General features: G+C 34.1%; 1 protein-coding gene across 4 annotated transcripts in view; it reads right to left on the reverse strand.

Annotated features, from left to right (window-relative positions):
• Positions 1-426: 426 nt before the first annotated feature.
• LOC149806269 (solute carrier family 38 member 10-like) overlaps positions 427-24,330 on the reverse strand; it is a 102,120-nt gene continuing 78,216 nt past the window's right edge. For all 4 annotated transcript variants that reach the window (XM_089951218.1, XM_089951216.1, XM_089951219.1 and 1 more), the window contains one exon: positions 427-11,281. In XM_089951218.1, the coding sequence (XP_089807344.1) occupies positions 10,610-11,281 (672 nt within the window). In that variant the 3' untranslated portion in view covers positions 427-10,609. The remainder of the gene's footprint in view (positions 11,282-24,330) is intronic.

Consider the following 24,330-nt stretch of genomic DNA (forward strand, 5'->3'; position numbering starts at 1 on the left):
TTATCGAGAAGTTCGATGCTCCTGACCACAAGTGGAATGTGATTTTCCAATAATTTTTAATTTATGACAACAGACGCGCAAATATTTTTGTACCTTAATTTTCGAAAAAGGACACAGGAAGGGCAACGACAACAAAACGCAGCAACAACGGTGACAATGAAGCGTCCTCGCAGTTTTTTAAAGGGTTTACTTCGCACTCCTTTTTGCCTGAAAACTTGTAGCATTCGCGTGCTCTCTTCTGGTGTATAAACTCAACCATGATGAGGCCAGTTTAGTTCAAACTTCTGCAAATGGTGTATAAATTAAAGCATGTAGAGGCCAGTTTAGTTGAAACTCCTGGAAATGGTGTATCAAGTGAATCACTGACAGGTTGTTACAACTTTGAGGTCTTAAACTATGTAACAGAAAAGAGCAAAAACCATCAAATTTTGTCAAATTCAACAAATAATTTATTTCCCTATAATACAAAGTGAATATTTAAAAAGAACTAACAGCATTGTGAATTAAATCCCAAATAGTCCTAAAAGTACTATCACAAGTCCATATGTATAAGTTCCAATGGAATTTCAGTGGTATCCCAAATATATTCCAATGTGTTAATATGCCTGTTGTCTCGAATATGCTAATGTGCCAGTAGCCTGGATTGTGGTGATGTGCTAAGAATCTTTTTTATGTATCCAATAATATTATCCAAAAGTGTTCTTGTCTGAATTCACTATACAGCGTAATTCCAGAGTAATGTTCCAGTCCAAGAATAATATTGATGAGCACTTTGTATGTCCAGTGAATAATAATCTGAATAAACAAATCCACCCAAATGAAAAACTGAACACAACAAAATATTAAGGCAAGAATGAGTAATTTCTCAAGTAAACAACATTATATAAAAAGCTAAGACACAAAAATATAAACAGGATGAGGGTCAAAAGTTCATTACTAAACATTCTAAGTTCTCAACAAGATAAGGTCTATTACTAAAATTGTAATAAAGAATAAAGCAAACATCAGGCAAACCAGATTTTTCCATGGGGGAATTCCAATGTCCAAGACCCAGATTAAGATAAACATGTTTAACATCATTAATAATGTTCCAAATATTTAATCTATACTGAGAAATATTAGCTATTTATTATGTTGTTTACAAAATCAATGTCCCTAATCAGGTATGCAGTGAACTTGATTTTGTAGTATAGTCAATTATAAATTATATATATACATAACATAAAATCATTAAGAAAAGTCAACAAATAATACAAATTAAACTCATGTAAATGGTGTATCAACCCAATCATTGGCATGTCACCTAAGTTCATATGCCTGTAAATATTGTATCAATCAACCAGTTGGTGTATCAGACCAATCACTGACATGTTGCCTTAGTTCAAACTTCTCTAAATGGTGTATCAGCCCAATCATGTACAGGTCACCTTAGTTTAAACTCTTATAAATGGTGTATCAGTTCACTCATCGAGAGGTCACCTTAGTTCAAACTCCTTTAAATGGTGTATCAGCCCAATCATTGACATGTTGCTTTAGTTCAAACTCCTCTAAATGGTGTATCAGCCCAATCATTGACATGTTGCCTTAGTTCAAACTCCTCTAAATGGTTGTATCAGCCCAATCATTGACATGTTGCCTTAGTTCAAACTCCTCTAAATGGTGTATCAGCCCAATCATGTACAGGTCACCTTAGTTCAAACTCTTGTAAATGGTGTATCAGTCCACTCATCAATAGGTCACCTTAGTTCAAACTCCTGTAAATATCAACCCAAAAAAATCATTGACAAGTGACCTTAGTTCAAACTCTGGTGATGCCTTTTAAATTGTAACACTGTTCCCACCATGTATTTACTATCAGATGTGCTCAAGTTCCTCAGTTCTGTGTTCTTGCAGAATCTGGCAAAGTATTTATTGAAAGTGTGTGTGTGTGTGATTTGGATTTTTAGCATAGCTTTAACAATTTTTCAGTCATATCACTATCATGTCTGCAGTGTGGCAGTGATGTCTGGCACTCAGGCATCATGCTGCAGACACCTCAACAACGCTTTCTTGGGAAAACATACTTCATTTGCAATGGGGGCCCTGAGTGGCCGAGTTGTATGTGAGAAAGCTTGCCAGTAGCTTCTCATGGGTTGGTGGTTCTTTCCAGGGTTTTCCTGGGTTCTTCCTCCACCATTAATACTGACTGCCATGTATAGCCTATCATGTGCTGAAAAATGGCGTTAAACCCTACAACAACAACAACATCATTTGCAATGCTTATATACTGGAGTGACCATTTCAAGCAATAAGAAAACATTGTTTGGTTACCAAATACCTAGCTGTTGAAAAGTAGGTGACTATTAGCATGTGACTTTTACAGAAAAATTCCATCATAATGTGAAGGGAAAAGGGAATGGCCATTGAGACCAGGTGACCACAACATAAGGTGACATATTGGGTAGGTTTGACTGATCTTACCAAAATTTTAACAGCCTAGTCAAAGTAGCTTCTGCTTAATGGTTCTTAAAGTTTTTACCGAAACAAAAAATAAAAAGTAATAAAACATTTTGCCAAAATAGTCTTAAAATCTGGCCAGGTCATCTATAATGTATAATAAACATGTTTAGCAAATTTCAGTCAACCGCAAAAAAAACAAAAACATTTTCTAGTCATGTCAATATGGATTTAAGACAGTCACACAGATATACTGCAGGACAGCAGCAAGACCTTCTGATATTACAGTAGGGCCTACCTACAACTGATGGCATTATAAGACTGGAACACTGAACATGAGAAAATCTAACTGACTTAAAATCCAACTCAACATATTCTAAATATATTCCAATGATTCACATATCCTAAGACTTTCTTATTAAGCAATAGTTATCGTGAATAGCTTTCAAAGAGCTTTTAATGTTCATTTCTCACACAAAATAAAATCATTTCTATAAACCTGGAAAGTTGCTCTTCTTTTCCAGGGAACAGGAGGGAATAATCCACAAAAACAGAGACTTGGTATTTTCTGTACGTGGTAAGACCTCCCTTTAGTTAAAGACAAACAGAGTTGTAAAATAACACAAATGTTCCATGAAATTTCAACTACACCCAAACAGCATCAATCATAAATGAACCCCTAGAAAAGCATATACACTCAAATGTCATAGGTCATTGGCACACCCCAGGAAAGGCACAGGAATTACTTTGTAGATGGTGCAGTGATTATGTTTCAAAGGTGTCATACCAAAACAATGTTTGCATTATTACTCAGATAAAAATTGTTTCTAGTATTGTTCTATTGTTTGCTGTTGTATGTTATACATTGTGTTTCACAGAACACTTGTTTCATTACTTCATGGGGCCCCAAGTGGCCGAGTGGTCTAAAGCGTTCTTCGTTACGGATCACTGCCATCTCACCGCTGTCTGCGTGGGTTCGAGTCTCGGATTCGGCTAATGTGGGTATGTGAGAAAGCTTGCCAGTAGCTTCTCGTGGGTCGGTGGTTCTTTCCCAGGTTTTCCCGGGTTCTTCCTCCACCATTAATACTGGCCGCCATGTATAGCCAATCGCGTGCTGAAAAATGGCGTTAAACCCAACAACAACAACAACAACAACATCATTACTTCATAGGGGCCCTGAGTGGCCGAGTGGTCTAAAGCGCTCTCCATCATGGATCACTGCCATCTCACCTCTGTCTGCGTAGGTTCGAGTCTCGGGCTCAGCCAATGTGGATATGTGAGAAAGCTTGCCGGTAGCTTCTTGTGGGTTGGTGGTTCTTTCCAGGGTTTTCCTGGGTTCTTCCTCCACCATTAATACTGGCCACCATGTATAGCCTATCTTGTGCTGAAAAATGGCGTTAAACCCTATAACAACAACAACAACATTACTGCATAGTACATAGCATGCAAATTGTACCCGTAAATTTTGTTATGATAGCACTCTTATATATTACCTGTAAATATCTGAGATAGCACTTTTATATCATAACTGTAAATATTCATGACAACAATGCTTTGTTTTACCTGTAAATATATGAAATAGCACTGCTATGTCATATCTGTAAATATATGAGATAGCACTACTATATCTTATCTGCAAATATATGAAACAGCAATGCTGTCTTACCTGTAAATATATGAAATTGCACTGCTATGTCTTACCTGTTACTATATGAAATGGCATTGCTATGTCTTACCTGTAAATATATGAAATAGCACTGCTATGTCTTACCTGTAAATATATGAAATAGCACTGCTATGTCTTACCTGTCTTACCTATTAATATATGAAATAGCACTACCATGTCTTACCTGTAAACATATGAAATAGCACTGCTATGTCTTACCTATAAATATCTGAGATAATGCTGCTATATTTTACCTGTTAATATTCATGATAGCACTGCTCTCTTAAATTAGGTAAGACAGGAGATCCAGGTATACCTGGGTACCAACAAGAGACATGGTAATATTACTCCCAAACTTTAGCTGATGCGAAAGATATCTTACTTTCACCAACTTTAACACACAATCTGAATCCCGATGCTGCCATGCTGGCAGAAAGTGATGTAGATCAATTCACAGGCAAGACAATGAGTCAATATGCTTAGGCTCCAACCAAACTTTATAAAAAATACTAAGATCACAAAAAGCTAATCCCATGCCCCAACCAAACTTTTACTAAGTCCTATAATAAATAAATATAAATAAATATGAAATATTTTTAGTGAACTTGGTTTACTTGATGAATCATTCACTCTTACAATGAGATAACACAGGTATGAGTACTTAAATATACATGTATCATTTACTCTTAAATGAGATAGCACAGGTATTTGTACTTAAGTATACATGTATCATTTAGTCTTACAATGAGATAGCACAGGTATGTGTACATAAATATACATGTATCATTTAGTCTTACAATGAGATAGCACAGGTATGAGTACTTAAATATACATGTATCATTTACTCTTACAATGTGATAACACAGGTATGTGTACTTAAATATAATGTGATACACAGATTTGATGTTAACAAAAATATAATTTAAGGTGACTTGTAAATAACTAATTGTACATACATATATACCGAAACAACTTTCATTATTTTAAAAATATTTAACACCAACTTTCTCTTTGTGTAATTCTAATCTCAAAGTTCAAAGCATTGTAACAATAGCCCACCATAAAAACCTTGTAAAATTTTATATTACATAATTTACAAATCCTTTGAATACAAAATATCTTCTTGTAAATCACAGACAATTGAATAGTTATGCATGAAACACTGACAACAGTGCTCATTCTCTTAGATGGATTGATGACTTGTATGTCACAGACTACATGAAAACACTGACAACATTACTCATTCTGTCTTAGATGGATTGATGACTTGTCTATGACAGAATACATGAAAACACTGACAACATTACTCATTCCGTCTTAGATGGATTGATGACTTGTCTATGACAGAATACATGAAAACACTGACAACAGTGCTCATTCTCTTAGATGGATTGATGACTTATCTATGACACAAAACATGAAAACAGTGACAACAGTGCTCATTCTCTTAGATGGATTGATGACTTATCTATGACAGAATACATGAAAACACTGACAACATTACTCATTCTGTCTTAGATAGATTGATGACTTGTATGTCACAGACTACATGAAAACACTGACAACATTACTCATTCTGTCTTAGATGGATTGATGACTTGTCTATGACAGAATACATGAAAACACTGACATTACTCATTCTGTCTTAGATGGATTGATGACTTGTATGTAACAGACTACATGAAAACACTGACAACATTACTCTGTCTTAGATGGATTAATGACTTGTCTATGACAGAATACATGAAAACACTGACAACATTACTCATTCCGTCTTAGATGGATTGATGACTTGTCTATGACAGAATACATGAAAACACTGACAACATTACTCATTCCGTCTTAGATGGATTGATGACTTATCTATGACAGAAAACATGAAAACAGTGACAACAGTGCTCATTCTCTTAGATGGATTGATGACTTGTCTATGACAGAATACATGAAAACACTGAAAACATTACTCATTCTGTCTTAGATGGATTGATGACTTGTATGTCACAGACTACATGAAAACACTGAAAACATTACTCATTCTGTCTTGGATTGATAACTTGTATGTGACAGAATACATGAAAACACTGAAAACATGACTCATTCTATTAGATGGATTGATGTCTTGTCTGTGACAGAATACATGAAAACACTGAAAAACATTGCTCTTTCTATTTTAGATGGATTGATGGCTTGTCTGTGACAGAATGCCAAATTTGGGCTAGGCAAATTCCATTGACATCGCCTTATAGAGAAAAAGTGGTAGAATAATTATGTAAATATATATTTTGTTTGCTCTGAAATTTTGGTGTCTGAACAAACTAACTCATTATAGCAACATTGTATTTTAAGTTAATCTTTTGTACACAAGTGATAAATTCTGCAGAAATTACAGGACAAGTGTCAAAAGTCACTTGTTGGGGATGGTATTACAACAAACAGGCAAGTAAACAATAGCCCATGACAAAAGGGCAAATCAATTAGAATGTGCAACAAAAGGGCTAGTGGACAAAAAAGGCAAGCAACAAACAAAGAATAAAATATATTAATTAAAAATTGCACTCAGCTAATCATGAGTAGACAAGAACGTTTATAGGCAAGCAGCTTGAAAAGAGAAGAAAAAGTATCAGTTTAAACTAAATTTTATTTGCAAACCATTCCAGTAAACTACTATAAAAGTACACCACATCTCATGCAAAAATTCAGTTGAATTTGTAGTCATGGCACTGGAATGTATCAAGAGTCAGAAAGGAAAGGATTTATTGGTTTTGGATAGATGAACTTTTCGGAAGGAAAAACAAATTAAAAATAAGGCAATATGGATATGTACAGAATACAGAAAGGCAATATGTACAACTCGTCCCATGGAAGATGGAATGGTGAAAATGAAGTTGCCACATAACCATGTGTCCATCATCACCAGGGTTGAAGTTAAAGAAGTTAACAAAGATGCAAAGGAAAGAGCCACAACATTAAAGGAATCAACTCATCTGATCATAGAAGCAACAGCAACTGTTGATGGTTCAATCAACGGAGAAAAGCCAGTAAGTCATATGAAAAGAACTATACAAGAAACAAAATGAGAACATCATGATCCATTGCCAATCTGAAGGAATTAGTGATTCTGGAAGAATATAAGAAGACTTTGAGACGTGATACTTTCTTGATATACAACAGTGGAAAAGGTCTACAGCAAACACTGATTTTTTTTTCCAACACAACATTATCGGGATCTGTTTGCAGAATCCCCTCAATGCTATGCAGATGAAACATTCAAATCTGTTCCACCACTCTTTGGGTAGATAAAGTACAATGCAGATAAAACATTCAAATCTGTTCCACTGCTCTTTGGGTAGATTTACATCATCTATCAGGTCATAAAGTACAATGCAGATGAAACATTCAAATCTGTTCCACCACTCTTTGGATAGATTTACATCATCTATTAGGTCATAAAGTACAATGCAGATGAAACATTCAAATCTGTTCCACCACTCTTTGGGTAGATTTACATTATCTAACAGGTCATAAAGTACAATACAGTTATCCCAAAAAAATTGGTACTAATGACCAACACAAACACATACAAATGAGTCTTCACTGGACTAACAAACTAAAATAAACACTCACTACGGCAACAGTTAAGACCAATTCAGAAAATGGTGCTCTTCTGTCAATTTCGACAACATACCCACAGGCACAACAAGGATGTGTTTTCAATTTTAGTACATCTGGAGATACTTACAGCAAACATATCGTGGATTGCAGTAATGATACATGAATGACCCTGAATCTGCCTAAATAGTTCACCAACTAGCTGCCTTGAGAATGTCATCAAGTCTTTTGAAAACTGATCAAATCTTCATACTTTCAAGAAAATGCTGATGATGTTAAAAATCTTCAAGGTTATTTCAATGATAATTGGATTGAAAAACTGGGATGCTGTTCAGTGGATGCTGTTCACGGGTTGCTGGACAACAACCTATTTTCGTGCAAATTTGTGAAACATTATGATGCATCTGTTTGCAATTTGACTAAAACTGATAATTCGGTGGAGGGCTGGCATTGTTGACTCATCAAGCTGCTTGGAATCACCCATCACTATAGAAGTTTATTCAAGGCCTTAAAAAGGAACAAACTTCAAATGACATCAAAACTGGAGAATTATACTGCTGGTCAACAACCTCTAAATGGAAAATGAATCTACAAGGATATGGCATCCAGGATCAATAACATCATGAAAGATTTTGGAAATCAAATTTTGGACTATTTATGTGGATTTTGGAAATCAGCCAATTCTGGACTATTTATGTGGATTAGCGCATAACCTGAACTTCCAAGTTTCAACTTTAGTTTTGAACTTTTGATATCTGCAAGCTTTAAGTCATATTCTCAAATTTTATTTACCTAAAATTAAACTTTAACTATACTTTGATATAAGTGTATTTCCCTGCTAATAAACCCATATAATTATTGTTGCCTCTTTGTTACTCACTCTTACTGACCCACCCTTTTGTTATGCATTCTGTGGACTCTACCTTATGTTGGTAAATCAGGCAATAAGTGGATCATAATATATTTGCTCTGCCCTGTAATGAGGTGATGGGCAAAATGTTCCACTTGTAAACCAGTACATATTAAACCCTCTATGTTTTCAAAATTACAACATGTGTGTGAAGTTACAATGTGTGTTAAGTTACAACATGTGATGTTGCAATGTGTGTGAAGTTACACTGTGTGTGTGTGTTAAGTTTGGGTGTTATGTCATAAAATACTGACATGAATAGCAATTTGATTGGAGTCAATACAGGATATGGCCAATTGGGTATCATGTCAAAATATTGACACAACTAGCATTTTCATGAGAGTCAATATAGGATATGGCCAAAATAGTTATTTCATTGCAGTCAGTACAGGGTATGGCCAAAATAGTTATTTCACTGGAGTCAATACAGGATATAGCCAATTAGGTATCATGTCAAAATATTGACACAAATAGCAATTTCATCATAGTCAATATAGGATATGGCCAAAATAGTTATTTCATTGGAGTCAATACAGGATATGGCCAAAATAGTTATATCATTAGAGTCAATGCAGGATATGGCCAAAATAGTTATATCATTGGAGTCAATACAGGATATGGCCAAAATAGTTATATCATTGGAGTCAATACAGGATATGGCCAAAATAGTTATATCATTAGAGTCAATACAGGATATGGCTAAAATAGTTATATCATTAGAGTCAATACAGGATATGGCCAAAATAGTTATTTCATTGCAGTCAATACAGGATATGGCCAAAATAGTTATATCATTGGAGTCAATACAGGATATGGCCAAAATAGTTATATCATTAGAGTCAATACAGGATATGGCTAAAATAGTTATATCATTAGAGTCAATACAGGATATGGCCAAAATAGTTATATCATTGGAGTCAATACAGGATATGGCCAAAATAGTTATATCATTGGAGTCAATACAGGATATGGCCAAAATAGTTATATCATTAGAGTCAATACAGGATATGGCTAAAATAGTTATATCATTAGAGTCAATACAGGATATGGCCAAAATAGTTATTTCATTGCAGTCAATACAGGATATGGCCAAAATAGTTATTTCACTGGAGTCAATACAGGATATGGCCAAAATAGTTATTTTATTGCAGTCAATACAGGACATGGCCAATTGGATATCATGTCAAAATACTGACACAAATAGCAATTTCATCAGAGTCAATACAGGATATGACCAAATAGTTATTTCACTGAAGTCAATACAAGATATGGCCAAATTAGTTATTTTATTTAAGTCAATGTAAGATATGTCCAAAACAGTTATTAAAAGATGGAACATAGTACCATATTATCTTCATGTACGTAGAACATAAATTCTATTTTATTTTATAGTTAGTTTCTAACAATGTCAGTAAATAATCCATAAGAGTAGTTAACGCAAATACACTGGAAATATATAAATGAAATTGATACATTTTCCAAAACTGTTCTACTGCATTCTCCACACATTATTTTATTTTGTAAAATTCAGCATGATCTGCAATAATGCCTGATAAGAACTTTATGTAATTTCACATAAAAATCCAATGTATACTGAACACTCTGTCATTGTGTTCTACCCTGCATGAACAACATAAAGTACACTTACAATGGTACAAACATGTATACAGGGGATGTTCAATGACTAAGAAAAATGTATCTATCATTTATTATAAACAGATGGAGAGGGATTCTGTTGACACTCCCCCTTTTAGAGCCTGGAATGAAGCTTGTAATTAACCAGAAGCTCAACTTCTGTACATGTGCTTGTCTGGACAAATTTAAGGTTTGCTGTATGGAAATGCAGTTGAAATATATTTTTACCTATTATATACAGTTCCAGGTATACTTTTACACATACACTACTGGTATATACAGTCCCAGGTATGTTTTACAGACACACTATATACATTCCCATGCACCTAAATACCTCAGGCATTTCTTTCCCATCATCTTTTTTTGCCATGGTCTATTTGTGACAGTATGTCTGATTTCATTAAATTATCTTTAATAATTTTGTCCTCTAAAGGACTCAGATGCTGAATATTCTGATCAGAGGTTGTGGTCTGGAAATCTTTGCCTTTGTTATGGTCACTATATTTTTCCTGATTATTTGACCGCTGTATATTTGACCCCTGATTATCTGACCTCTGTATATTTGATCCCTCGGTTTTAACTTCAGTCCATTTCTCAGTGCTATGATCTGTCCAAATTTCCTTTGATTTTATGTCCCTCCGACGATGTTCCATTCCATCAATGTCACCTTTAATATCATCTTTGTGATTTCTAATATTTTCTTCCTGGTTTGCTCTATCTTGACTAGCATCCCTTTTGACTCTTTGATCCGGTATATCAAAGTTCACTTGTATTTGTTTGAAGTTGTTATTCTCTGGCAGCTGATTTTGTTGTACAAACCCTTGTTGCTGGTCTAATGGCTGTTGCATGTTCATATTTGGTTGCTGAACTACTCCTTGCTGCTGATTTTCTGCTTGTCGATTAAAGTCAGGATTGATTGGTTGAAGAGTCTGCTGTCCTAATCCTTCTTGAAGATTAATTGGTTGATTTTTGTTTGGAATATTGAGTACTTGGTTTACTCCTCCCTGTATTGGAGCCATTTCTCCCTTAAAGAAAAAGAGAAAAAAAGAGAAAAAAGTTATTCAGGCTTCCTACATTTAAAAAAAAAGTCAGTTCTTTTTCGTGTTTTTGTTTCCCTCAGATGAAATTGAATTTTTCAAGGCTGATTTATAAACCATAATGCTATCCCTCATGTACTTATAATAGTGGGGTGGGTAATAAGCATAATAAGCAAACTGTAGTAATAGTTCATGAGAGTTGCCTGACTGTGTTGATGGATCAAAATACACTGTTATATTCATCCTCATGCTAAAAATGAACATGTTAATATTAGTGATTCCTGATACTGAATATAGTTATATCAATGAACCACTACAAAATCAAATCAAATCCAGTTATAAACTGTTCAGTGGATATGCATTTCACTTCTACTAAGTATAAATTTAAACAATATTACAATCTATCTATTAAAAACAAATGTCACTAGGGTAGAATTTCACTAGGTTTGTACAACTAATGAAATAAAAGACAAATTTACATTCTTGATAAGTCTCAGTCCAGAAAATGTATGACTGTTTATACAGTTAACACCAAGTCAACAGCTAAATACCATTTTTACAATTTTATTTTGACAGGAACATGATACCAATATTTTGTATCAGAAATAAGGTCAAGGCTCAGGGAAAATGATTCCAAGTCCAAGTCCCTGGAAGGAATCCAATGCAGCAGATACCGTATATACTCACTTGTAAGACGAATCCAACTGCAAATGACACAGACCAAGATCTGCCAGCGCATTATACTATGGCTGATCAGGATCTCTGTTATTTGTAGTCTGAAGCTGTCATCACTTGACAGAACCCCGTACACTTACTACAAACCAACAGGCACCCAATGCAAGCTTGATACGAAAATGTGCCCAAAGCATCAAATAAAGTTGTTTTGAGCGAAAATGATGAATAAAAATTTCTCTGGTTGCTTAAATAAAAATAAAATAAGAGACTTGAGAAACTGAAGTTTTATACCTAACCTAAGATTTCTGAATGTTTTGGACACTTTTCAGTAATCTAGGTGTCATTTTAATGTGGAGAAGTCAACGAGCCCTCATACATCTTATAATATGTGGATATAATAGGAAGGTACACATGTAGTAAGATACGAGCCAAAATGGGGCCCCGAGTGGCCAAGTGGTCTAAAGCGCTCTTCGTTATGGATCACTGCCATCTCACCTCTGTCTGCGTGGGTTCGAGTCTCGGATTCGGCCAATGTGGGTATGTGAGAAAGCTTGCCAGTAGTTTCTCGAGGGTTGGTGGTTCTTTCCGGGGATTTCCCGGGTTCTTCCTCTACCATTAATACTGGCCACCATGTATAGCCTATCGTGTGCTGAAAATTGGCATTAAACATCACCACAACAACAACAGCAACAATTTTATTTTGGCAGGAACATGATACCAATATTCTGTATCAGAAATAAGATCAAGGCTCAGGGAAAATGATTCCAAGCTCCCTGGAAGGAGTTCAATGCAGCAGATACCGTATATACTTGCTTGTAAGATGAATCCAACTGCAAACTGCACAAACCAAGATCTGCCAGAACATTATACTATGGCAGATCAAGATCTCTGAAATTTGCAGTTTGACAACTTATAAGTGAGTGCATATGGTACTTGTAGCTGTCATCACTTGACGGAACCCAGTAAACTTACTACAAACCCACAGGCACCCAATGCAAGCTTGATACTAAAATGGGCCCAAAACATCAAAAAAAGTTGTTCTGACTAAAAATGGTGAGTAAAAAACTTCTCTGATTGCTTAAATAAAAACATAATAAGAGAAAAGGATTCCAATTTGAGAAATTGAAGTTTTATACCTAACCTAAGATTTCTGAATGTTTTGGACACTTTTCAGTAATTTAAGTGTAATTTTAATGTGGAGAAGTTTTGCTTGTCAATGAGCTGTCATACATCTTATAATATATGGATATAATAGGAAGGTACACATGTAGTAAAATACAAGCCAAAACATGTCAGAAATGAGGATTTTTCATCTTGTCAAATATTTTTATATCCTGCCCAAACCACTGATAACAGTGTGAATTTGTAACTTAAATGGTGTCATATCCTGCCCCGTCCACCAATAACTGTGATTTTTCATCTGGTCAAATGGTGTTATATTCTGCCCAGATCACAGATAAATTTGATTCAATGTCATGCTAAATCGAAGATGCCAGCAGATACTTCTATAAGAATTTAATTATTTTTCCCATGAACAGAGGCACTACTTAGAAAAATTCCAAGAATCTCTGCAATTTTCAAAAACGTTTATACTCATTAATCTTCTTCAGTCAAACCTCCATTTTGAAAGAACTTCTCATGGATGCCTATCAAGCTGAAGAATACTGACTGATCAAAATATTTGAAGATTATTACATCACGGCCCCACCTAAATTAAGTGTCTCAACATTATGTGCTTTCTAGATAGGTTACAATAACATGCAATGAGGAATTGGCAGTGACCCTTAAAATGATTCTTTCTAATATAGTTTTTGCACCATTTTTTTATTCTGAAAATTAATTACATATTTGTAGAAATATTTGCTAGTGTCTTTACTTTGCTGTGACAATTTATCAACAAAGCTGCAGTCTTGAAAATTCTGGTTATCTGGGGTGAGCATAACACTGTCTGATGAGACGAAATATCACACAATTTTGACATCCTCTGGGTCTTAACATCTCTCCAGTCTAACCCATCAAGATGTCTGATTAATTACCTAAAAATGTCATTGCAAACACAAATATCATTACAAAATCAGGGCTTGGTGTAAAACTGCAATTTCTCAATTTAATATATAAACCCAAAAAATCATGCATGAGAAGAATTTTAAACCCATTGTCTACACTTGTAACAATATTTTCAGATTTGGACCCATTTAGTATCAAGTCTGTGACCTGTACCTTATCAAGTCTGTGACCTGTACCTTATCAAGTCTGTGACCTGTATCTTATCAAGTTTGTGACCTGTACCTTTGTAACAGGCAATGTTGGCTTGTTCAGCTGCAACATGATCTGGACTGACAACAAGTAGGCAAAAATAATCAATATTTGATGCACATTTGCTATTAAGCAATTCTTAACTGCAGCACATGTTACCAGAATAAATGCAATGATATTTGTTCTCAGTGTGCAAATCTTCATCATCCAGGTACATGGATGAATACGCAGTATAACTTTCCTCAGCACAACCAACCTTTACCTGATCATACCTAGAAGGTAAGTTTTTTCCTGAACCCTAAATGTCTAAAATTGTGGAACAATATCAAAATGCAAACTCAGATGTTAGGCACTCTATTTTCTCTTTAAACAGTTTAATATATCATTATGATTCAGTGCCTCACAGAAGCTTATATTATCCCCATTCAATTTAATATATCATCACGATTCAGTGCCTCACAGAAGCTTATATTATCCCCATTCAATTTAATATATCATCACGATTCAGTGCCTCACAGAAGTTTATATTATTCCCATTCAATTTAATATATCACGATTCAGTGCCTCACAGAAGCTTATATTATACCCATTCAATTTAATATATCACGATTCAGTGCCTCACAGAAGCTTGTATTATACCCATTCAATTTAATATATCATGATTCAGTGCCTCACAGAAGTTTATATTATTCCCATTCAATTTAATATGTCATGATTCAGTGCCTCACAGAAGCATATATTATTCCCATTCAATTTAATATATCATGATTCAGTGCCTCACAGAAGTTTATATTATTCCCATTCAATTTAATATATCATGATTCAGTGCCTCACAGAAGTTTATATTATTCCCATTCAATTTAATATATCATGATTCAGTGCCTCACAGAAGCTTGTATTAAACCCATTCAATTTAATATATCATGATTCAGTGCCTCACAGAAGCATATATTATCCCCATTCAATTTAATATATCACGATTCAGTGCCTCACAGAAGTTTATATTATTCCCATTCAATTTAATATATCATGATTCAGTGCCTCACAGAAGTTTATATTATTCCCATTCAATTTAATATATCATGATTCAGTGCCTCACAGAAGCTTGTATTATACCCATTCAATTTAATGTATCATCATGATTCAGTGCCTCACAGAAGCATATATTATTCCCATTCAATTTAATGTATCATCATGATTCAATGCCTCACAGAAGCATATATTATCCCCATTCAATTTAATATATCACGATTCTGTGCCTCACAGAAGCATATATTATACCCATTCAATTTAATATATCACGATTCAGTGCCTCACAGAAGTTTATATTATCCCCATTCAATTTAATATATCACAATTCAGTGCCTCACAGAAGCATATATTATACCCATTCAATTTAATGTATCATCATGATTCAATGCCTCACAGAAGCATATATTATTCCCAATTCAATTTAATATATCACGATTCTGTGCCTCACAGAAGCATATATTATACCCATTCAATTTAATATATCACGATTCAGTGCCTCACAGAAGTTTATATTATTCCCATTCAATTTAATATATCACAATTCAGTGCCTCACAGAAGCATATATTATACCCATTCAATTTAATGTATCATCATGATTCAATGCCTCACAGAAGTTTATATTATTCCCATTCAATTTAATATATCACAATTCAGTGCCTCACAGAAGCTTATATTATTCCCATTCAATTTAATATATCATGATTCAGTGCCTCACAGAAGCATATATTATTCCCATTCAATTTAATATATCACGATTCAGTGCCTCACAGAAGTTTATATTATCCCCATTCAATTTAATATATCACGATTCAGTGCCTCACAGAAGTTTATATTATTCCCATTCAATTTAATATATCACAATTCAGTGCCTCACAGAAGCACATATTATACCCATTCAATTTAATGTATCACGATTCAGTGCCTCACAGAAGCATGTATTATTCCCATTCAATTTAATATATCACGATTCAGTGCCTCACAGAAGTTTATATTATTCCCATTCAATTTAATATATCATGATTCAGTGCCTCACAGAAGCATATATTATTCCCATTCAATTTAACGTATCATCATGATTCAATGCCTCACAGAAGCATATATTATCCCCATTCAATTTAATATATCATGATTCTGTGCCTCACAGAAGCTTATATTATCCCCATTCAATTTAATATATCACGATTCAGTGCCTCACAGAAGCTTATATTATACCCATTCAATTTAATATATCACGATTCAGTGCTTCACAGAAGCTTATATTATCCCCATTCAATTTAATATATCACGATTCAGTGCCTCACAGAAGCTTATATTATACCCATTCAATTTAATATATCACGATTCAGTGCCTCACAGAAGCTTATATTATCCCCATTCAATTTAATATATCACGATTCAGTGCCTCACAGAAGCTTATATTATACCCATTCAATTTAATATATCACGATTCAGTGCCTCACAGAAGCTTATATTATACCCATTCAATTTAATATATCATGATTCTGTGCCTCACAGAAGCTTATATTATCCCCATTCAATTTAATATATCACGATTCAGTGCCTCACAGAAGCTTATATTATCCCCATTCAATTTAATATATCACGATTCTGTGCCTCACAGAAGCTTATATTATCCCCGTTCAATTTAATATATCACGATTCTGTGCCTCACAGAAGTTTATATTATCCCCGTTCAATTTAATATATCATGATTCAGTGCCTCACAGAAGCATATATTATTCCCGTTCAATTTAATATATCACGATTCAGTGCCTCACAGAAGTTTATATTATCCCCATTCAATTTAATATATCACGATTCAGTGCCTCACAGAAGTTTATATTATACCCATTCAATTTAATATATCACAATTCAGTGCCTCACAGAAGCTTATATTATCCCCATTCAATTTAATATATCACGATTCAGTGCCTCACAGAAGCTTATATTATACCCATTCAATTTAATATATCACGATTCAGTGCCTCACAGAAGCTTATATTATACCCATTCAATTTAATATATCACGATTCTGTGCCTCACAGAAGCTTATATTATCCCCATTCAATTTAATATATCACGATTCAGTGCCTCACAGAAGCTTATATTATCCCCATTCAATTTAATATATCACGATTCTGTGCCTCACAGAAGCTTATATTATCCCCATTCAATTTAATATATCACGATTCTGTGCCTCACAGAAGTTTATATTATCCCCATTCAATTTAATATATCATGATTCAGTGCCCCACAGAAGCATATATTATTCCCATTCAATTTAATGTATCATCATGATTCAATGCCTCACAGAAGCATATATTATCCCCATTCAATTTAATATATCACGATTCTGTGCCTCACAGAAGCATATATTATCCCCATTCAATTTAATATATCACGATTCAGTGCCTCACAGAAGCTTATATTATCCCTATTCAATTTAATATATCACGATTCTGTGCCTCACAGAAGCTTGTATTATCCCCATTCAATTTAATATATCGTGATTCAGTGCCTCACAGAAGCTTATATTATTCCCATTCAATTTAATATATCACGATTCTGTGCCTCACAGAAGCTTGTATTATCCCCATTCAATTTAATATATCACGATTCAGTGCCTCACAGAAGCTTATATTATCCCTATTCAATTTAATATATCATGATTCAGTGCCTCACAGAAGTTTATATTATTCCCATTCAATTTAATATATCATGATTCAGTGCCTCACAGAAGCTTATATTATCCCCATTCAATTTAATATATCACAATTCAGTGCCTCACAGAAGCTTGTATTATCCCCATTCAATTTAATATATCACGGTTCTGTGCCTCACAGAAGCTTATATTATCCCCATTCAATTTAATATATCACGATTCAGTGCCTCACAGAAGTTTATATTATTCCCATTCAATTTAATATATCATGATTCAGTGCCTCACAGAAGCTTATATTATACCCATTCAATTTAATATATCGTGATTCAGTGCCTCACAGAAGCTTATATTATCCCTATTCAATTTAATATATCATGATTCAGTGCCTCACAGAAGCTTATATTATACCCATTCAATTTAATATATCATGATTCAGTGCCTCACAGAAGCTTATATTATACCCATTCAATTTAATATATCATGATTCAGTGCCTCACAGAAGCTTGTATTATCCCCATTCAATTTAATATATCGTGATTCAGTGCCTCACGGAAGCTTATATTATCCCTATTCAATTTAATATATCATGATTCAGTGCCTCACAGAAGCTTATATTATACCCATTCAATTTAATATATCATGATTCAGTGCCTCACAGAAGCATATATTATTCCCATTCAATTTAATGTATCATCATGATTCAATGCCTCACAGAAACATATATTATCCCCATTCAATTTAATATATCACGATTCAGTGCCTCACAGAAGCTTATATTATCCCCATTCAATTTAATATATCACGATTCAGTGCCTCACAGAAGCTTATATTATCCCTATTGAATTTAATATATCATGATTCAGTACCTCACAGAAGCTTATATTATACCCATTCAATTTAATATATCATGATTCAGTGCCTCACAGAAGCTTGTATTATCCCCATTCAATTTAATATATCACGATTCAGTGCCTCACAGAAGCTTATAATATCCCCATTCAATTTAATATATCACGATTCAGTGCCCCACAGAAGCTTATATTATCCCTATTCAATTTAATATATCATGATTCAGTGCTTCACAGAAGCTTATATTATTCCCATTCAATTTAATATATCATGATTCAGTGCCTCACAGAAGCTTGTATTATCCCCATTCAATTTAATATATCACAATCCAGTGCCTTACAGAAGCTTATATTATCCCCATTCAATTTAATATATCATCATGATTCAGTGCCTCACAGAAGCTTCTGTTATCCCCATTGGTGGCACTCTACAGTTTCGTATTTTGCATAGGGGTTAGGATTTTAAAGAAAAAGAATTTCCCTGGCTTTGCTCACTGGTTATACTGGCTATTTAAAAAAGACCTTGCATATCTTAGGCATGATGCAAAGAACCTTTAATTCCCTTTATTTTGGTGTATCATTGATGGGTGTACTATGGGTTATAGAGTATACAGCTTGGCCTTACTTCAGATGTGCACCTTTCAAAAAAGTGCTAGCTCTACTTGGTCATTATCACTTCCTGAACTTCAGAGATAAATTGTATAAAAAGGAGCCGATAACTTTTTTTTCACATTTTATATATTTGGTAATTCATTCATTGCACTTTCAGAAGCTGGTATTGTCTAGTCTGGCAAAATTCATTTTCCCTATTTTAATAGCTGCTATGTATAGAGTACTTTAGGCTAATTCAGGCTGATTTTTTAACACAAGGGAGCAGTCATTTTAGTTAGCAGTGTGCTTAAATCATGTAAAATTTCCAAAAGTACAATATCCAAAAGAAATATCATCCACATTACATTAATGTAGCATAGAGGTATGCCAACATTCTCTCCATTATGCATGTTTTAAACGCGAACTACTTCACCTTACATACGTCACTCTCTCAAAAGTACATATTATCTGGTGAGCGCCACCATTCAATTTAATATATCATCATGATTCATTGCCTTACAGAAGCTTATATTATCCCCATTCAATTTAATATATCATGATTCAGTGCCTCACAGAAGCTTATATTATCCCCATTCAATTTAATATATCACTATGATTCAGTGCCTCACAGAAGCTTATATTATCCCCATTCAATTTAATATATCACGATTCAGTGCCTCACAGAAGCTTATATTATCCCCATTCAATTTAATATATCATCATGAATCAGTGCCTCACAAAAGCTTATATTATCCCCATTCAATTTCATATATCATCATGATTCAGTGCCTCACAGAAGCTTATATTATCCCCATTCAATTTAATACATCATGATTCAGTGCCTCACAGAAGCTTATATTATCCCCATTCAATTTAATATATCAACCTGCATAATTCTGAGTTGTTTATATGAATATTATTATGGAGACATGGTTTCAGTCTGTAAGGTTTTAATATAGATTATAATATCATAGAGACATGGGTCCAGTCTGCAAGGTTTTAATATAGATTACAATATCATAGAGACATGGGTCCAGTCTGCAAAGTTTTTAATATAGATTATAATATCATAGAGACATGGGTCCAGTCTGCAAGGTCTTAATACAGATTATAATATCATAGAGACATGGGTCCAGTCTGCAAGGTTTTAATATAGATTACAATATCATAGAGACATGGGTCCAGTCTGCAAGGTTTTAATATAGATTACAATATCATAGAGACATGGGTCCAGTCTGCAAGGCTTTAATATAGATTATCATACATGCCAACCCTTAGCGAGGAAAAAGTGTAATCCAAGTGGACAAAAAGAGTAATCAACATATAACATAATAAAATTCAATGAGCATATGTACAAAATGATTTATATACCCCTTCTGGTCTTTTAACATCAATTACTGCTTCAAATTTTCATATATCACACTTTAAGCTTTAAAAACCAACAGTCTCTCATTGCATTTCAAAATACTTTGTACCAGCTGAGATTATGAATGATTGCACACCAGCAGTAATAATAATAATAATGATAATGATAATGATAATAATGCTTTATTTATAGAAGGTGACACATTAGTCAAGGACAGTAGAGAACCAAGTGCTGGTTTACAGAGCCTGGATTTGAATTCAATTTTATTTTTGTTAACAATACTGAACATTCTCTCACAGTCAGCTTTAGAATGGTAAAGAACCAATAATCCTTTCATAACCTGACAAAGAAGAGGAAATGTATATCTTCCAGTTATTGGATCTTTTAGCTGGGAAATAAGGTGCCATTGCACATCAACTCTGTCCGCATGAAGTACATTGTCAGGTAGAATACCAGCTTGATACTTCAGGGGCTCTCCTTCTAATTTATCAGCAGCCTTTCCTGCAGCAAGGTGCATCATATGACAGGGACAACCTAATATGTACACTAATGGAGATATTTTTCAAAATGAATTCCAGTCATCACTGATCAGCTGAAAAACCATACAGTTCTGCTAACTTATGTCTATTCAAAGCATTATCAAGCAAACAAAAAATGTTTTCTCCATAGGAATCTACTGTTAATTCTAGTGATGAAAGAAGAGCACTCTGACTTTGTCCTTTTCGTTGTCAAAGTCTCTTACACAGAATGGGTACAACTTTTTGTCATCATAATCACTTTTTCTGTCTGTTGCAATACCAAACAGCCCAATTTTCATGGCTTCTGCAATTTTAAGTTAATTACTTTCTGCTAAACACCTTTACAATATTAGATAATTTTGTTCTTAGATGCATATTTTCTGCAATTTTGGAATCTGGAAACATCGGTTTGAACAATGGGCCAAGATAGTCTTCTACTGCTAGGGGGAGTCTGTGTTCTACTAAGAACTCTGTAAATAACATTTCTGCATTTATTAGTTCTGCTTTAAAAAAGAAGTTACAAGTTATCTAAGTACTGGAGTTTGCAAAACAAGCTAATTCAAGGTTTCTTTGTTTCACCATCATGACCAATATTAAAATCCTTTCCACACAGCCTGCAGTGGTCTTTGAGCTACCCTAGAATGGAATGCTGTATTTCATGTATTCATCTTTGAATCAGTTTTTCATCTTTTTCTAATCCATCTGTGAAATTATCTGAAAAATATTTTTGCTCTAACATGCGCATCTACTAGAATAAATCTTACTTGACTTGTAGCACCAAATACCTACAAACTGGTTCTGTATCAGATATGAATTAGAACAAAGAATCTTGCAAGCACAGATCAAAAATTAGAAAACCAGTCTGTTCTCTCCTAACTAAGCCAAACAGCTGATATAAAAAGAAACTGAGGTCAAAAGTTTGAAAGTAAAACCAGCATGTTTCTTGGAAACAGGGCAGCTGCTATAAACAGAACATAGCACTGTTAGGAAAGTGCACGCAACGGTACAGACATGCGTACTCTTATGTCATAGTTACGTAGAAGCCGTCTTTTCTATAATACAGTCTGAAAGATTAATAGGATGTTAATAAAAATAAGAAAACAAATTATTAATTTTTGTGGGATGGGGACATTCCGAAAATGATTCAACCGAATATGTTTACACATAAGGCATAATTTAGTGAAAAAAGGCATAATGATTATGTCAAAAGTGTAATGGCTGGCATGTATGAATTATAATATTAGAGACATGGGTCCAGTCTGGAAGGTTTTAATATAGATTATAATATCAGAGAGACATGGGTCCAGTCTGCAAGGTTTTAATATAGATTAGTTTCAAAAACAAGGATTTATAATTACAAGACAATAAAACATTCAAACATGGCAAGATTAGCATAAAAGTCTGCATCATTAAAATAGAATATTCTGTTTCTATAGTAACTCAGAGTTAGCATTTTCAAATATGACATTAAATAAAGTTTATTTTATTTTTATTTGAAGTCCAATATACAACCTCTGCTAGTCCAGCCTGTTTAGTACTTGTGACCCAAATATACATGACTATGCAACACATTTTCTCAGGAACTAGATGCGTTTACTTTACCATAGAGCTACGTTTTTTATGGAGACTCTATGCAGCAAGTGAATCTGCATTCCATAACCAACAGCTTAACAAATATAATTTGGATAGCTGGTTTGGTCATCTGATGAGTTTACCAAATGGACAGGTGAAATTCGTGAAAAAGTGTAATCACATAAATATTTTCAGTAGGAGATAAACTTGTATGCCTTATTTTCAGTTAAAGTCCCAATGCCACCATTACATACAAAAAGTCCTATATGCCGAATCATCTGAATAATACTGAATCTTGAAGATACTGGTCCTAAAGACCATTGGATTCCATTAAAAGCAGATAATATTGATGTTTCATCACATTATGAGCCATATAATTTCTTCATCAAACTCAAAAACCCTGCCATTTTTCACGTGTACAAATTAATCCAATGTTGACCGATTTCAGTCAAAAGATGCAGTACAAGGTTTGATGATTTAACCATTGTAAACATAAAACCACACTATGTCGGACTGCCATGAACCCAAGTTTGTGTTTCAGTGTATATTCCAGAGCCCGAGCTAATCACCAATATTCACGAGTGTTATTTTATCTAATGCACCTTTTTCTTCTCAGATCCACTTAAAAAAAGCTGGCATGCCTCCCTTTATTTGCTCTAATTTCATTGTGTGTGCCACATGCGATAGTTGCTGCTATTAGATCAGTCACTAACAGAATTTGTTGAATGAATTGCATACCATTTTTTGGAGCACTCTGGAAAAAGCTCAGTCAATGATTAACTTCCACTGACTGAATTAAAAGTGTGACACCTCTGAATTCATAAATGAATATAAACGTCATTTAACCTAACATCTTCATTGTTTCAAAGAAGGATTTATGTCAGACAGCTTTTTTGACAAATCATTTACTTCCTCATTTAAGAAAAAATTTTTTGTGTATGAGAAAAATACATTTATATGAAATTTTGGGAGCCAAACCACAATCATGTAATATCCGAATTCATGTTATAATGAAGACTGCTATAGTGGGGTCACACTGTACCTGAAACTGTATCAAAATGTCAAGCCAATATTGTTTATCAGTTTAGTTACTAATCTGTTACATTTTGATCAAATTACCCTTTATAAAAAGTTGATGTGAATGCAAACAATGTCAAAGTATTGAAAATGTGCGTATAATCATCCAAACGACACTGAATCGTTGGGAACCGAAACTAAGCTTAAAGTCACATGAATAAATTTTGGACTAGTAGTATAACTAAAAGCAATAATAATCAAAGGTTAACTTTCTAAAGATATACATGTACACAGCATAGAAAATAGGGTGGGCAGGACCCCCCCCATATTGCAGTAGCAGTTAGCTTCTCCTGTACATCCATCATATGAATATCCTCTTTTGCAATTGAATTGAAATGCCTACTATCAAGCAAACTTAGTCGTGAAATAGGTATATGTGGTAGATACGACTGTATTTACTGTACCATAAAAACAGCCTTCAGTTTTGAATGCTGGACAG

This window comes from Sinohyriopsis cumingii, chromosome 2 (genome assembly GCF_028554795.1).
Source record: "Sinohyriopsis cumingii isolate HCF-2022 chromosome 2, ASM2855479v2, whole genome shotgun sequence".
NCBI classification, from domain to species: Eukaryota; Metazoa; Mollusca; class Bivalvia; order Unionida; family Unionidae; genus Sinohyriopsis; species Sinohyriopsis cumingii.